The sequence below is a fragment of the Capronia epimyces genome (genome assembly GCF_000585565.1).
Source record: "Capronia epimyces CBS 606.96 chromosome Unknown aczIQ-supercont1.7, whole genome shotgun sequence".
Taxonomy (NCBI): Eukaryota; Fungi; Ascomycota; class Eurotiomycetes; order Chaetothyriales; family Herpotrichiellaceae; genus Capronia; species Capronia epimyces.
The window spans coordinates 381134-396089 of record NW_006912910.1 but is presented as its reverse complement, the minus strand read 5'-3'; the positions used below and the strand labels follow the sequence as shown (position 1 = coordinate 396089).

The window sequence follows — 14956 nt, the reverse complement described above, 5'->3', positions numbered from 1 at the left end:
GGATCGGGGTGCCCGTCCACAAGCCAATACTGCTCACGTAACATAAAAGTGCAAAGTCATCTCGACGCTTGAAAGTCGTGATCATTATGCCTCCGTCCGGGTAGACGGCGTCGTAATGGTATACGCAGAACTTCTCTTTGGTCTAAGAACCATGCCGCATGCCGATTTCATTTGCGGCCAGAAGCAGTGGAGGTTTCTCGTGCCCACGGGACCTTGAACGATCATGACCACTATTGAATTCTCCTGCATTTAGAGGTGACGAGAAGATGTATGCTAGGCTTTGTAGGCTGATAGAGTCCGGTAGTGTAAACCGCCCGAAAGTCGGTCGGAAGGATGACGGCCCTGTGGCCAACAAGCTTCAGCGAGGGTGCGTTGGTGTTGGCGCAATAACTGCGTTGAAAGCGAGCGGAAGGAAAACCGGGTGGAAAGGCGGTGGCGCTGGACAGCCTCGTGTTAGATCGGAGACCCGAGATTGTAGTGGAACGAGATGTTCGTGAATGGTGCCCAGGGATACTCGTTTCAATTGCAATATATGTAATTGCGGCTGTGACGATGTGCACACGTGCACTCTTCCTCCCTCCACCGCTGGTCGCTTAGTATTCCATTCGCCGTCGTGGACATCGCGTGACTCGGAACCAGCATCTATATAACAAGACCGGAATGGTCACCATCACAACCAGACCTTCAACTCCTCAATTCTGCAAATATATATGGGAATATGACCACACACGCCTTCCACAAGATCAGCAACCCTTGAACGAGACTGAGAGGGAACAGGAGGAGACCATTCTCTTGTATTAGGATCCAAATGCTCCACAACGCCACGCTGAAGAAATGATAAAGCAGCACAAATGGCCGTCGAATGAGGGCGCCTAGCAGGCCCACCGGTTCATCGATGCATCTTCCACCAAGTTGGAAATACCGGAAACAGCCTTTCTGGAGATACTTCAGCTGCCAATCGTTCGCAGCGAATAGGGAATACAGGGCCTGTGCGAGAATGTTGACTATGGCGGTCAGGGCTTTCCGGCGCCAGTGGAATAATCTGAACTGCTTGAGGACAAGGTCTGTGTTGGCTAGGTCCGCCACGTTCTCAGGGGAAAGGAGTTCAGATATCAAAACCACGTCGTTGAGCGCGACGGACATTCCGCCACCTGTCAGGGGATGGCGCATGTTCAAGGCGTCTCCGAGAATTGCGAGACCGCGAGTCCTGTTCATGGTCGGAGGCAGGAAAGAGTTAGGCATGCTGCGAAGCACACCCTTCTCCAATGCCATCTGGAAAGAAGGCTGCACTGCAGGAGGCAGAGAAGGCAGGACAACTTTTTGGAGATGACCCTTGATGCCGCCGTTGGCTGTCGATGTGGAGGGCAACCCTTCCGGTACATCTACCAAGACGCGAGTCTCGTGAGTTCCAATCTGATAGAGCAGGACGGGTGAATTTTTCCCTAGGACCACAACACCGTGTTGAGGTGTCGGCAATGGACAATCCAGCAATTCCATGCCCCAGAATTTCGACTTGACCTGAGGAGTATGATGGATATAGGACTTCCGAAATTTTGAGGCGTACCCATCACAGACTACGGTTAACGAGCCAAAGAAATAGTCCTTCTGGATCTTGCCAGTCAGAGATTCGACACCCAGGATCTGGTTGGTATATGAGCATGTGATCAACGAGGTGGCCTCGGTCTCGAAGACCGAAATGTTAGGATGCGCCAGTGCCGTAGCTCGTAGTCGGGAGACAAATCGACCGTGATGGAAAGATCGCCCTTCTGGTTTATTGGGCTTCCCTGATGTTTTTGAACCCGGACGGATGGTTTCCGTCGCAGTGGTGGGATAAGGGATGGCCACCGACTCATCATAGTAGAGCACGGTGTAGCCCGTGACGGGGATAGCGTCGATGCCCTCGAGGGTATGTTGTAGGCCCAATTGGATCAATGCGTCGTAGCCTCCTGGTTGCAAGAGTTCTCCCACTATCCGGTCGGGTTCCTTGAGAGATCTCTCCAGCAATATCACACTGCGCCCTTGATTTGCCAACGCCACCGCCAATGCAGCACCCAGAACCCCTGCGCCGACGACAACAACGTCGGCATCGTGATGTATTCTCCTGCTCTTTTCCCGCTCTGCTTGGGAGTGGATGGAAGAATCGGAGGATGAGTCGAGAATGAGAGGCATGTTGGAGGGGAGGTGGTCAAGGTTCGAGCAGGCGCACTCGAGAGCCTACTGAGGCATTGGGTGGTCGGAGGAGGAGGGGGAAGAGGATGGGGAGGGAGAAGGAGGAGCGTGAAGCTAGAATCAATTATATTATGAAGGATATCGGTGAATAGAAAAACAAGGGTTGGGTTGTGGCCTGAGATGTGGTGTGATGGAGCAGAACTCGAGCCAACTTAGTAGACTGCGTTGCACGTTTGATATGTGCATTGATCGTTGCTTCACAGACGACCGCACAGGCCAGAATCGATTACTTCAGCATGCATAGAATGATCATCACTGGGTAGGTGATTGGCAGGGGAGGCACAAATTCTGGCAGGGGCGCTTCTTCCGAATCGTACGAGCGGCAAATCTAAGCCTTAGGGCCTTAGGCTTACACTTAAACCTAGCATTGCTAGTGCTACGGCTAGTACGAGCAGGCTCTAGCCTAGGTACAGAGCCTAAGGACTCAGGAGCCTCATAAGCCTTGGGCTCAGGGCTTAGGGGCCCCTGAGCCCTTAGCCCCGCCGGAGCCTCAGCCTCATGCACCTGTACTCGATTATCCCCCGTTCCTGAATGGAATCTCTCAGCCTCATCAACCCCTTGAACTTGAAGAACGTCTCTCAGCCTCGCTAAGAAGCACACCTCGTCGTTCACTATTAGGTACCTGGTAGGTGCCTTCCTACCTAGGTACAGGTAGTAGTGTATCCGGCTCTGTAATCTCATACAGCACTCCAGAACCTCAAACTCCTTGCCTAGGTACAGGTACCAAGTAGGTACTCTCCAACACTGATCCCATACGTACATGTACCGTGCCCGTTTCACACCTGGTGCTCATCGCGGCCTTGACTGAACCAACATGAGAAACGGCCGCGCTTCATTAATAATGGTCACATTCTTTTCATTCAGTCTGCTAATCTACTTCTCGCCAACGTTTCTCCTTGCCCAGGATAACAGACAGCTGAATCCTTCCTTGTATCCGCTTCTTTTTTTTTTAGGTTGCGTTTGTAGCTTTTCGACAAGGGAGCGTCTCCCTATTTGTGCAACGTTTCCTTCCGTGGCGCAGTCTCTTCCTTGCAACCTCAGTGGTCAAAATGACACAATCGCTCGCTTCTTACTGCGTCCACTTGAATGCCATCTCATGACCATTTGGTCCATGCCTCAAAATGCAAAATCCAGAGCTCGTGGCCGTCGATTGGGGCTCTTTCCCAACGTCTCCGAAGGGGTTAATATTCCCTGCCTCGAGTCGTCCGCGTTCAATGAATCACTCCGTGAATGCTCGTCTCCCACTGTCGAGAGTACGCAAAACGCCGCTTTGACGTCCAGAACAGCGCTCGCAAAGCCACCCGCGCCCCATGGTGCCCTGAAACAAAGCACCGCCTGGGTTAGATCGACAAACGCCAACAGATTTTGTTCATGCATAACCCAAGAAATATAAACGACCAGATGTATGCTGTCGATACCATAAATGCTCCCAAAAGAGGCCAAGGTGGCCGACCCGTATCGTATCCCACCAGATCCAGCACGAGCCAAACATCCAGAGCGCGAGAACAAAGGGGAACACCATGCATAAGCCAAGTTTGGTTGAACTATGAACATCCGCAAAGGAGCCCCTAGCCACCTTTTCGTAGGGACTCATCGGCCGGCAGTGACTCCCCGCCGGAAATGTTCAAAAGGTGAGCGTCGTTTTCTGACTTGACCGTCTTCTTGTTCTTCCTTCTTTTTTTTTGTGTTTGCCAGTCATTGGCCGAGGATACACCAGCAGTAGAATTCGTTGTCGGCTCAGATGATCCCACCGAGCCGTTTGGTCGGGCAGCCAATGGTCTTGGGCCGGGTCCTGCAGCATCTCCGTTAGCCGTCCCCTCTGCCTCTCCCAGGGATTGATCTTGGCTGGTTGAGCCGGCAAATTTGGGAGACAGGCATTCGCGATTGAAGCCTTCGACCCTGGGTGAGGGAGTTCGAACTTCCTCCACTGAAGAGAGCTGTCGATCCAGAGGCCAAGCAGCGTTTCCACCTTTGGTCGCAACGCCCGGTGTATTCATCGCCACCGAATCTGCAAGTATTGTACCCTTCGTGTGTGACTCTTTAGGTTTGCTCCCCAATGTCCTCAGTGGTAGGTGTCCAATCATGTATTCTGAAGCTCCTACTGACTGCGTAATTTGCTTATGGGCGGTGTTGAGGCTGCCTGATGGACTCCTTTCCCGGGTGTGAGAATCGAGAGTGTCTGCCTGTGACTGTTCATCGGAACTCGACGGAGTGTCGAATGCCAAATCTTCCGAGGTAGAGGCGCTGAAATTGACATGCTCATCAGGCTCGTTGAACGACTGAGTTGTCCGTTGGCGTCGTGGCGACTTGACTGAGCCATCAACGATCAGAGGCCCTGACCTTGCATTGGGTAGCACCATTTCGCCGTTCACGCCCTCGGAGTTCTTCCCAACTGCTTCTTCGACCTCCTGATTCTCTGAGGCATGAGTTGGAACTGTCTGCAACAAAGACGTTTGAGTTGTCCCAGAAGTTCGAGTCGACGCTGGAATCAGCCGTGGAGACAACCCCCCATGTTGAATGGCCAACCCTACATGAGAAGGGATCGGAGAAATCGTAGTGCTTTGAGTATAAGCCGACAGTGAAGGAGACTGCCCAACATAGTAGCCAAGATACTCGGCCGGCCTTCTCATTGGGTCATAGATTGCACCGGATATCCCGAGGCCATTTTCCAGGTAGCCAGGAAAATGGTCCTGGGAAGTTGAGGACGCGGAGGACCTTCGACCCAAGGAAGCATCTTGTAGATCAGAGCGGTCGGGTCTCGAGTGCATCTGGCCCAAGGAAGAGACTGGAACTGCGCGGGCGGGTGTAGATTGAGCCCGTAAGGCAGCCCCCGACGACTGTGTTACGGAGGTTCGCCGCGAGTACCGTCGCGAGTCTGGAATGGCGGAGTTTAGCCTTGGAGACGAAGGATTCGTTGCGACGCCTTGACTAGGGTGAGAAGATGCTAGGTAAGGCGAGGAAGGAGCAAAACGTTGTTGGTACAAAGGTGCGGACATTGGGGCGCGGCTCATCTGCCCATTGGTACTAAAGTCGAGGCCATCTTCGTGCGAGGCATAATGTGCATACCCCGGGTGTTGATGATAAGCAGATGCCATCAACCCTCTTTGCCGAAGATTCTGTTGGTGTAGTTGCATCCTCAGTTCCTGCTCTTGTAATTGCAGGTATTGGTACTGCTGGAAAAGCTGGTCGTGGAGGAGATGTTGCTGATGTTGGGCTTGTAGCTGCAGTTCTTGCGTCGTCATCTGGAACGGGAGATTCCGCAAGTAGGTCGAACTCCTGCCTGAAGGGTTCGAGGATCTTCGACCACTGCTATTGCGGTTCACGTGGCTTGCATGTCTGCCTCCGCGGGCAGGATTTCGCCCTGGCCGGGGCAATGTGGTTGATGCCTGTGTGGGAGCCTGCGTCGGGAGCTGCGGAATCACCGGCCGTGCCGATGGGGGAACGAAATGTTCAGAGGGTTTGATCTCTTCGGCAGGATACTCGAACTGCTCGCAGCAATCTTCCAGTTTTCCCTCCCCTATCAGCTTGTATGCCCTGCGCAATTCTAGATGTATACCTCGCATCGACGTGTCGTCGGCAGTATTGGCCAGATTTCGAGAGATGTTGAAGGGTTCTTCAACACACAAACGATTATCCTGAAGCAGATGCCACGATTTCTCGACTTTTGGCAAAACGCGACCTAGGCGAACCGAGACCACGCTTTGTTCGAGATCAAACTCGTGACTATAATAGCGGAAGAAGTGGAACAAGAGTTCGCCTAGTGAGGACTTATTTCGAGAGCCAAAGTCCTTGTGCGACTGGACATCCCGATCGAAGGCCACGTTCACGCCGGCGAGGAACTTGGGTTCCAACTTGGGTTGCTGCTGCAGAGCTGGTAAGATAGGAGGGTCTCTGGTCTGCAGAAAATTCAACGCCAAACAGATCCAGGTATAGGAGCTTAGGGTGCCTCCGAGCGCTTTGAGATAATCAGTACCAAGTGGGATTGTGAGGGTCCCAGGAAGAACATACCGGCGTCGTTCAATATCCTCCGCTTGGCCCAGTACTTGATTATCATGGCGAGGGGCCTCACTCGACTGTCAATACCGACGTAGGCTCGGACCAACTCAGTATTCTCCAGTGCGAGAGGGTTGTTGACGTTGATATCACAGGCCACTTGCAGTTCTGGATCCCAGATCTTGACGATGGGGACTTTGGCGCTGGATACACATACAACTCTTTCCATCCCATGCTTTGCCAACAGATCCGCAATCGAGCAAACGCGCTCCATTTCCTTGCAGTCAGTGGTGATGCACACATCGACGTCGGAGTCAGAAGTGCCAAGATTGTTCCCAGTGGAACCAAAAACGTTGACATTTATAGAAGATGTAGGCCATCTCCCTCGTAGGATCTTGTCAAGCTTTTCGATGAATCGCGACCTGCGTTTTTCACTTTCAGCGGTGGGTTGTAGCGCTTCGTAGAGCGTCTGCATGTCTGCAGTAAGCTTTTCATTCTCTTCATGGGTCAATCGTGTCTTCAACTCCGTCTTGACCTTCTCCAGCGGCTCGGGACCAAGTGAGTATGGGACGCGCCGTCTTGCCCTCGCCATCCCTGTCTCGTATTTACAGCCTCCATACTGCTTTCGGCCTGCAGGTGGCGTTTGACTCTTGTCAGAGGGTAGCGAGAGTGGGGAGACGCTTTTCCCCACGGGCTCTGGTGATGGCGATGTTCTTTTCTCCGAACAAGACTGTGGGCGTTGAAATGGGGTCGAGGGTCCTGAGTTTGAAAAAGGGGGTAGTTGGCCTGGGCGCCTTTCAGAGGAAGATGGCGCCTTAACTGGAGATCTCCCCTCCATCTCTGACAAGGTAGCCGTTGTATATGACACAGTCATTGGTGTTGGTTCACTCTTTCCACCATCTTTCGGCGCTTTATAGGTCATACGACTGCCCGGGTCGGCTGGACGACAACTCCAACAATGAGACCGCTTGGAAAAGTACCAGGCGTGTAGGTCGAAATGCGTATATTTCTCAATCCAAGGGAAGGTCTAGCAACGGGAGAGTGTCCCAGATCGCACACGGTGGTCCAAGATCGTCGGCCGTAGTCGAAAGAGCGAGCCAGGCGTGTATATTCAGTGCGTCGTTGAGTGAAGGGGCCACGAAAAACCTGCGAAATGTAGCACGCGCAACACTGGGCGTCGCCTTGAAGCGAAGGGCCACTGGCTGGCGAAAGGGGAAAAGGGTGCGATGTAAATACTCCTCGAATGGTCTGAGTAAGCCTTCGGAACGGGTCAAGGAGAACCGGCTTTAGCACAAGGATTCGGCGGGGACCAATGCCAGATGGACGTGGTGAGGAGGTCGCCGCACAGTCTTCTAGAGCGACAGTGTGAAGGGATCAAGAAGTGGTGGAGTTGCGGCGGGATCGAGGCCAGCGAAATTGTGCTTCTCTGGGGGGGGCGATTGAAGGGAGAATACGGATCGAAGTTGGCGATATACAGGAATGAGGATGCGAGTAGGAGCAGGATAGGCAGCTAGACGCGTGTCGGTAGGAGAGATGAAGAGGATGAAGCGGGAGAGGTGGAAAGGAGCAGGAGTTGTAGAAGGTGAGAGTGATTTCGAGGTGCAGTCTGCAACAGGCGATCCTCGCTTGTTCCTGGCTGCTACGATGAGGACAGGCACGGAGGCTTAGGAGGCAGTGGTAGCGGGAGTACTCTAGATTAGTAGCACCAGTATTAGGTGGTTTAGGTATTACTAGGTAAGTGGTGAGCAGGTAGGCACCTGGTAGGTATTCGAGCAATCCTGGCTATTGGCCGCAGTCAATGGGAGCAGCTGTGCAACTGACGCCGCCCACTGGCACCACCGCCCACCGAATGATCGAGCACACCGCCTGCAATTAATTACCGGCTACCAACTACTTGCTCACTATTGGTGATTCATAAGACACTGGTCACTTAGGTAGGGGGTTACCTACGTGCCTACATCAGGTACCATATAGGTGCCATAAGGTAGGTAACCTTACCTATGCGTAGGTTCCCTGAGGAAGACGATGAACAATACTGGATTTGCCCAGTCGCGTGCGTACAGTGCCAGTGCCCGTGCCCGTGCCCGTGCCAGTGCGTGAGTCGCGTTACTTCTGTCGCCAAGGCCAGATAGGCTGCCAGTGGCAGCAGTCACCTACTAGGTTAGCTAGGTACCTCACTTATAGGTACCTAGGTAGACATAGGTATCTACCTACCTGTGTAAACCATCGCAGTGGGAATACTATTAATTAGGTGGCACCTAGGTGGTAGGCACCTACCTAGTAGTAGGTAGGTGGTAATTAGCAGCAGCAGTAGCAGTGATGATACTAACATACCACTAATTAGTAATTTATTACGGAGTACACCTATTAGCTATTAGGGATGATTCTAGTCCACCTTCAGCAGGCTTCGAGATTGTCTTGGTTCCTGCACCTGAACAACCAGGTAATTACCATGGTCTCCTTCGGGTCACCACCAGACTCACAGAACTAATGCTTATTACAAAAGACCAGGATGGTTCATGTCCAGTTATCGCCCTCGTCTTCAGCTGGAGAAGGCGGGGAAGGCCTTGCAGGCCACACCGTCCTGGATTGAACTCGTACGGCCTCACAACCCTACAGACCTATGACTGTGTTGGTGCACAGCAGGGCGCTATTATTGCGAGGGTAGTATGGGATGGGATGAGTGCGCCAGAAGCAAGTCCAGTTTCCTACAAGTGCTCATTCTCATCGTTGAGCTCGCCCGCTGGAGATCTGTTCATCATGCTCAGCCGCCTTCTCTTCGACCTGCGCCTTCTCAGCAACATCTCCGCGATGCTCCAACCTCTTAGGCCCTCTAGTATTATATAATATACATACTATGTTGACTTCTGTCAGCGTGTACTTCTGTCAGACTGATTGGACTTGTCGATCAGCACAGCCAAGGTGTTTAGGTCTCTTTGACTACTCCGTAGTCGCGCCATCATGAACGGCTAAGGAGGCTCTCAGATGACGGTGCACACGTGCAGAACACAATCAGCTTGTTGTCATGGACCGCGAACAAATCCACCCGCTTACTGGACGGAGGTACTACGTATCAGCATCTCGTCAGCTTCCCTCAGCTTCCCTCAGCTCCTGCCAAATGCCAGGGCGGTGTCTTCCTTCGTCTATGTCCGCGTTGCGGAGGCGTTCTGACCAAGACAGCCTGCTTGTCGATGCCAATTATAGACCGGCGCTATCCTCCACGCTTTGGGTGGCTTTGAAAATGGATCTGGCCCTGAAATGGTATTTTCGTGCCAGAGCCAACGCTCAAACTCATCTCTCACTGCTCAGTAGGCCTGATTACGGTATGGAGCTCCAATATTCTTGTCTGTATGAGATATAATCTAATCTTTGGAATTTCTGCTAGGCATTCGTCTCCTCCTACTGTATGTACTCCGTAAGGAATAATCGACTTTGCGCACAGTGACTGGGCGTCTCCTTTCTCACGAGCATGCGCTGTCTTTGCACTGAGACAATGTCTGAAAGCCGTTTTGCGTAGCAGGCACAGACAGGGGTTGGGTAGGCCGCTCATCAGTCTACAATGCTCGACGATCCTCCCCATCCAGACACGAGTTTTGCGAAGTACTAGTATTCAGGCCTCGTTGTCAAGCATCGGCACGGGGCACGTGTACCAGAGCTAATGATGATGCTGTTCAATGCAATCTGGGATTGAGGGTCGAAACAAGATCGTAACACAATTACACTGCTCAATTCCTTTTTGCCAACTAGGAAGCAGTAATAATAATGTCGACTATCAATTATTGTCAGACTCATCGCCAGCCCTACCGCGCTGTACGCTAGCCTCGTGGTCGTGGTTCGTGATTTTTGGACAGTCTGTTATGTACCTAGTAGTCACGAATCACCAGTACTCCGTAGGTGGAATTCCGAGGCGAATCCCATCAGGCTAGTTAATGACAGGCCAATGACCACTGGTAACTTGGTATCACAGAAGCATCCCAAAATTGAAAGAAGGGCCCCTGTACACGAGCCTACCCTCGTATAGGAGACGTTTTGGACGCTGGCTGAAAGTCAAACCCAAGGTTGTGGAACCGTGCGAGATTTGAGGACCGAGCGGAATCTCAGGCTAGGCCGAATCACAAAAGTTGAGCGACCTTCATCGGGTTCTAAGTTTCTTCTCATCACTTAGTTCAGCACACGTGGTATCACCAGCTTGTATCACCTCCAAGAACAAAGTACTCCGTAGAAGTGACGAACATGGGCCACAACCCGTCAGTTACGCTGGTACATATCTGTACAGCAGTTATTATAGAGTAGTCAGGTCAGACCAGGGTGACCGGGCTGCCCATACCTGTTTTGGGAGGACCGATTGGCATGCTCCTGGGCGCCATCAAACTGTATGATCTGGATCCCCGCTTGAACGGCTCGTGTCCGTTGGAGCGCCATGCGTGCGACAACGTGCCTGGGCGTTTTTTGGCGTCAAGTCCCCTGGCCAGTTATTTGCGCTGCGAAGGTGAAAAGGTCTTGCATCACAGCGAAAAGCTCGTAGTTCTCCTCTGTTCATCACGAAGAAGTAAAGTCTGAAGCGCTCGTGTTTGCTCGAAGCTGCAAGAATCGAGGTGCAGACTGGGGCCGACGGGTACTCATGCCAAAAGGCTTTCATGAGCCTCATGCGCTTTCATGACTTTGTGGCACTCGAAGCAGAGCTCGGACTTGGAGATCGAAACCTGTAGGATACGCATACGGATATACATACCCTGAACCGTCAATAATGGTGGATGGCCAGCATAGATACGGAGTAGAGTACCGTCCTTCATTATGTTGTGGCCAAACTAGAGAGGGGAGCCGGTCGATGGTCGCAGGGGATGCCATCGGCAGAGGGAGATTGGCAAACTGAATTCTTCATGTTGGATCCCCCACACCCAAGCACGCGAAATACCCTACCGACATGGCACTGGCTCCACTAGATTGCTGTCCGTCCGCATGGGCCTTGTCACTTGTGATACAGTGGTGCCATGGTTGCTATCATTGGAGTAGAACTCGGAATGCCGGGTGTAAAGGGTATAGCTGCCGTCCCCGGAACATATTCTAGCATCCTTTCTCTTTCTACCCAAATACCCCATAAGGGAGCGACCATAGTGATATATTGATATTCAGAGGCTGCGAGCTTTAGTCCATCCGCGGCGAGTGGTTGCAGGTCGTACAGTAGGCCATTGGGCCGGAACCCGAACTTGAGGGGGCGCTGCTCAGGCATCAAGGATCAAGGACCCTTCTTCGCTGTGGGGTGTGGAAGGTCTGTTGCCTAAGAGGAGTGCCGCTTTAGCAACCCAGCCGGTCGTCGCTAGGCCCAAGAATGTCCCGCCTGCGCTTCCTCACCCACTGTGTACTCGGCGTCCAGAATCCTCCGGCACGCGAAGAACGCAACGCTGGGTGCTAGCTCTGCAAGAGGCGGATGCAGCAGGCATGTATCCGTTTTGTGGTGCTTCGATCATGTCTGGAAGCAACAAGGGGGGACAGTGTCCAACGGCATCAGTCGGCAATGGAGAGAAGCAGGAGACGGATAATGGATGGATTTATCAATCTGTACGTGTCTCTTCAAGAGTACGGAGTACTGCCAGTGAGGTACGGGGTTCAGGACCAGCAAAAAGACAGAAGCATAGGCACAATTACCACTAGGCAGTAATGCTCGGCTTCCTTGACTCTCCTCCGAAATTCCTCCTCCCGCTGCGACCCTCGCTCTCCCCACCATACGATAGCTTTTCGGTAGTAATAATAACTTCTTATTATCATCATCATTCCTGGTTCTCCTGCTCTGTCTCGCCCCCTTTCCTCGGCTTTGTCGTCTGCCGTTTCTGCTGCAGTGCCCGCAGGTGGACAACTTGAACTTCACTTCATCCGGTCCGTAGCAATTCCTCCGCCCGGTCCGTCTTCGTAAGTTGAACTGGGTTGCTTGCCCTCTGCCCCAATAGTGGTCGCGGGCAAGTTGACCGATTCCACTGCACTCATCATTGGCTCGAGCCGGCTGATCCTCGAAAAAAATGCCCTCTCCCCACCCAAAACTTCGCACCAAACCAAGCCAGACATACAACCACATGTCCACCTCCTCTCCCCGTCCAACTGCGTGCTTCCCTTCCATCATCTTCCAGCCAGTCGCATCTGTCATCTATCACCTTTGGTTGTTGAAGCCAACAGACTTATTTGTTCTTTGGTTTAGTTCGAGGCTCCGCGAATACTGCACGGCGCTCCTTTACCGACCAGCAATTCTGTCCTCCCCGAGACCATTCGATCCTCCTGTCAACCCGTGTCAATAAAACCTTCGGTGGACAATGTCTTTTTACGAGCCACAGGGATGGCAAGCTCCTGTCCGGCAGGCGTCTTGGGAACAACCCCCGCCGCCGTCAAGGTCGGGTCTGTCGCACTTGGAACGACACTTCTAACAGGGAAAGAGCTGACAGTCTTGCTAGGCGCAAGTTCCACCTCACAACGCGAAGATGGCAACGCCTTCGCCATCCAATTCGAAGGTCCAACCCTCATACCGGTTCACAGTTCAGATGCTGATTTGAAATAGAGGTGGACCGAGCCACGGATAATCTTCTCAAGAGCGGCAAGTTCTATACTCCAGGCCCAAGGCCGATGTCCATGTCTGTGCCTGGCGGTCGGCCCGGAGGAGATTTCGGTACGCCTTCTCAAGCAAATGGGCCATGCACCAATACTGATTTAATAGCAAAAGGGCCTCGTGTATATGGCGGACGCCATACCGACTTCGACCCCTCTCGGCCCCATACAGGCGCAAACCTCCAAAACTTTTATGCTTCACAAAGGCACCAAGGGCGGCAACCTGATCCCGATCAGATTGCACTAGCAAAAAGGAGGATGGCGGCTCAGCGAGAGCGCGAGCTTCGCAATTACCATCAAGAACAACAATACAATCGAAGTAAGCGTATTAATCCGCTCCGGACACCGAGCAATGGTACTGACTGCTCAGTAGGTGTATTGGCGGAAATGTCGTCCAGTAAATCCGATCGTTCGATGAGCCCCAGCGCCTTGAGCGAGGAGGGCCGCCGGGAATTGATTGCCCGTCAGCATCGTGCTTTGTACGGCGCCGAAAACTCCGCCTTTGTCGGTCAGATTCCGTTCACCGCCGACGACGCCACCAGCCGAGACCAAGGAGCCACTGTTCCTACCAGCTCAGCAGGGGCTGCTCGAGGCCCGTCGCCTCGTGGAGTCGATCCCTTCGGTATCTCCGGCCAAGTCCAACAAAGCGAAGGCACTGCGCAAGGCGCTCCAGGTCAAGATGGCTCCCGGGTCGAGAAGGCGGCCTCGCCTTCTGCACAAGCATCATCCGGATTTGGGAACTTCGACCCCTCGATGCAATCCTCTGGCAAGGCGCCAACACCACCATCTGGAGAGGAATCGTCTCATTCCCGACAAATCTCCAAGTCCACGATGGCGCCAGGCACTGGTGGTATGGGCCCTATTGGAAGTCGTCCCAATGCGCAACAAGCGCCCAATCAATCCCTCAACAAGCGAACTACATCACCACTTCCTTCGTCTTTGGGTTATGGTTTTGGCTCAAACGAACAAAACGCCGACCGAGCGAATTCGGCGAACTCAACTTCTAATGCGACGAAAGAGTCATCTGCGAATTCTGGTACAGGAGCTTGGGGCACTGGAAGCGGGGTCTGGGGATCTAACAAGATCGGGGCCACCTCGGTCTGGGGTTGAATGAGCTACGAAGACATGACCAAGGCATGATATGTTTTGTATGAGCGGAGTTGTGTTGTCTTTTCCAGCATATCTTCGGTGTACAGTGCATTGAAAAGGTGGAGAGATCAATGTTGGTTATGCATGTTGGTGTGGTTTTGATGCTTCTGCACAGCGTTCTCCGGGGAGAGATCTCACTCGAAGCGATTTCGTTCATTCGCGCTGGGGGATATGGAGTTTCTACAACTGGTGCAACGGGGACGAGTGGAACACGGCAGAGATTGTCCACATCAAAAGTGGAGGCTTTTGGGTTTAGGACGCCTGAGTCTGAAATCATTTTGGTCGCATTCCGGAGCTTGTTGTCAGTCAAGATGCAATGCGTCTTCGGAGAGGGGGGTTGCGTCAAGGCGGGAATCGATAAAAGGGCTGGTATGCGGTTGTCGTCATTTACTGTTGATTGCTTGAGCGGGCATGGCTCTGGGCTTTTGGGCTGCTGTGACATGGTCCTTGCAAAGCACGGCGTTGCGGGAAATTGAGGAACTTGGTCTATTTCTGGACGGTTGCAGGGATCGAGCCTCGTCAATCAGGAGGAAGAGCAGGATCGGTCTACATTTTGGTTTGGGGGGATAGGGAATACGGGCAATGCAGAAAACGGTCGCCTCCATCAACGTCATCGTCATCGCGTAATTGACTATTCTGCCGCTCATGGCTAAGTCCAATTTTGGGTTGGGCTACAAGAGTGATTGATCTGTGCGAGTCGTTGTGACTTTGGAGAGTGCAGTGAGCAAAGGCGCACTGGGGAAGGTGACCGAGCAGCAACGTCGTTGGGGTGCGGATGGACGCAGACCGCCTGTTGAGAGATCAGAAACTCCATTCTTCATCCCACAACACCTCCCAAGACGTTTTCACAGCTTCTTGCATTCCTTTCACTGGTGTGACTCGGTCTTACCTACCTATACCCAGTACTGTAGTATGCCTTCATACGCACCGGCCAACAGAGAGTCTCTCTCAGTCGTCTACGACCACGAAACAGTCTGCTCCTACACCACCGACC

General features: G+C 52.8%; 3 protein-coding genes across 3 annotated transcripts; 1 reads left to right on the top strand and 2 right to left on the bottom strand.

Annotated features, from left to right (window-relative positions):
* Nucleotides 1-684: 684 nt before the first annotated feature.
* Nucleotides 685-2169, bottom strand: A1O3_07943 (squalene monooxygenase; the record flags this gene model as incomplete). Its single annotated transcript, XM_007738047.1, has 1 exon — nt 685-2169. One exon carries the CDS (start codon nt 2167-2169, stop codon nt 685-687), a length of 1485 nt encoding a protein of 494 aa, XP_007736237.1.
* Nucleotides 2170-3797: 1628 nt separating this feature from the next.
* Nucleotides 3798-7144, bottom strand: A1O3_07942 (uncharacterized protein; the record flags this gene model as incomplete). Its single annotated transcript, XM_007738046.1, has 2 exons — nt 3798-6184; nt 6238-7144. The coding sequence occupies 2 exons, from the start codon at nt 7142-7144 to the stop codon at nt 3798-3800; spliced, it is 3294 nt and encodes a 1097-aa protein (XP_007736236.1).
* Nucleotides 7145-12524: 5380 nt separating this feature from the next.
* On the top strand, nt 12525-13923 carry A1O3_07941 (uncharacterized protein; the record flags this gene model as incomplete). Its single annotated transcript, XM_007738045.1, has 5 exons — nt 12525-12606; nt 12663-12719; nt 12767-12874; nt 12929-13132; nt 13187-13923. 5 exons carry the CDS (start codon nt 12525-12527, stop codon nt 13921-13923), a joined length of 1188 nt encoding a protein of 395 aa, XP_007736235.1.
* Nucleotides 13924-14956: the final 1033 nt, after the last annotated feature.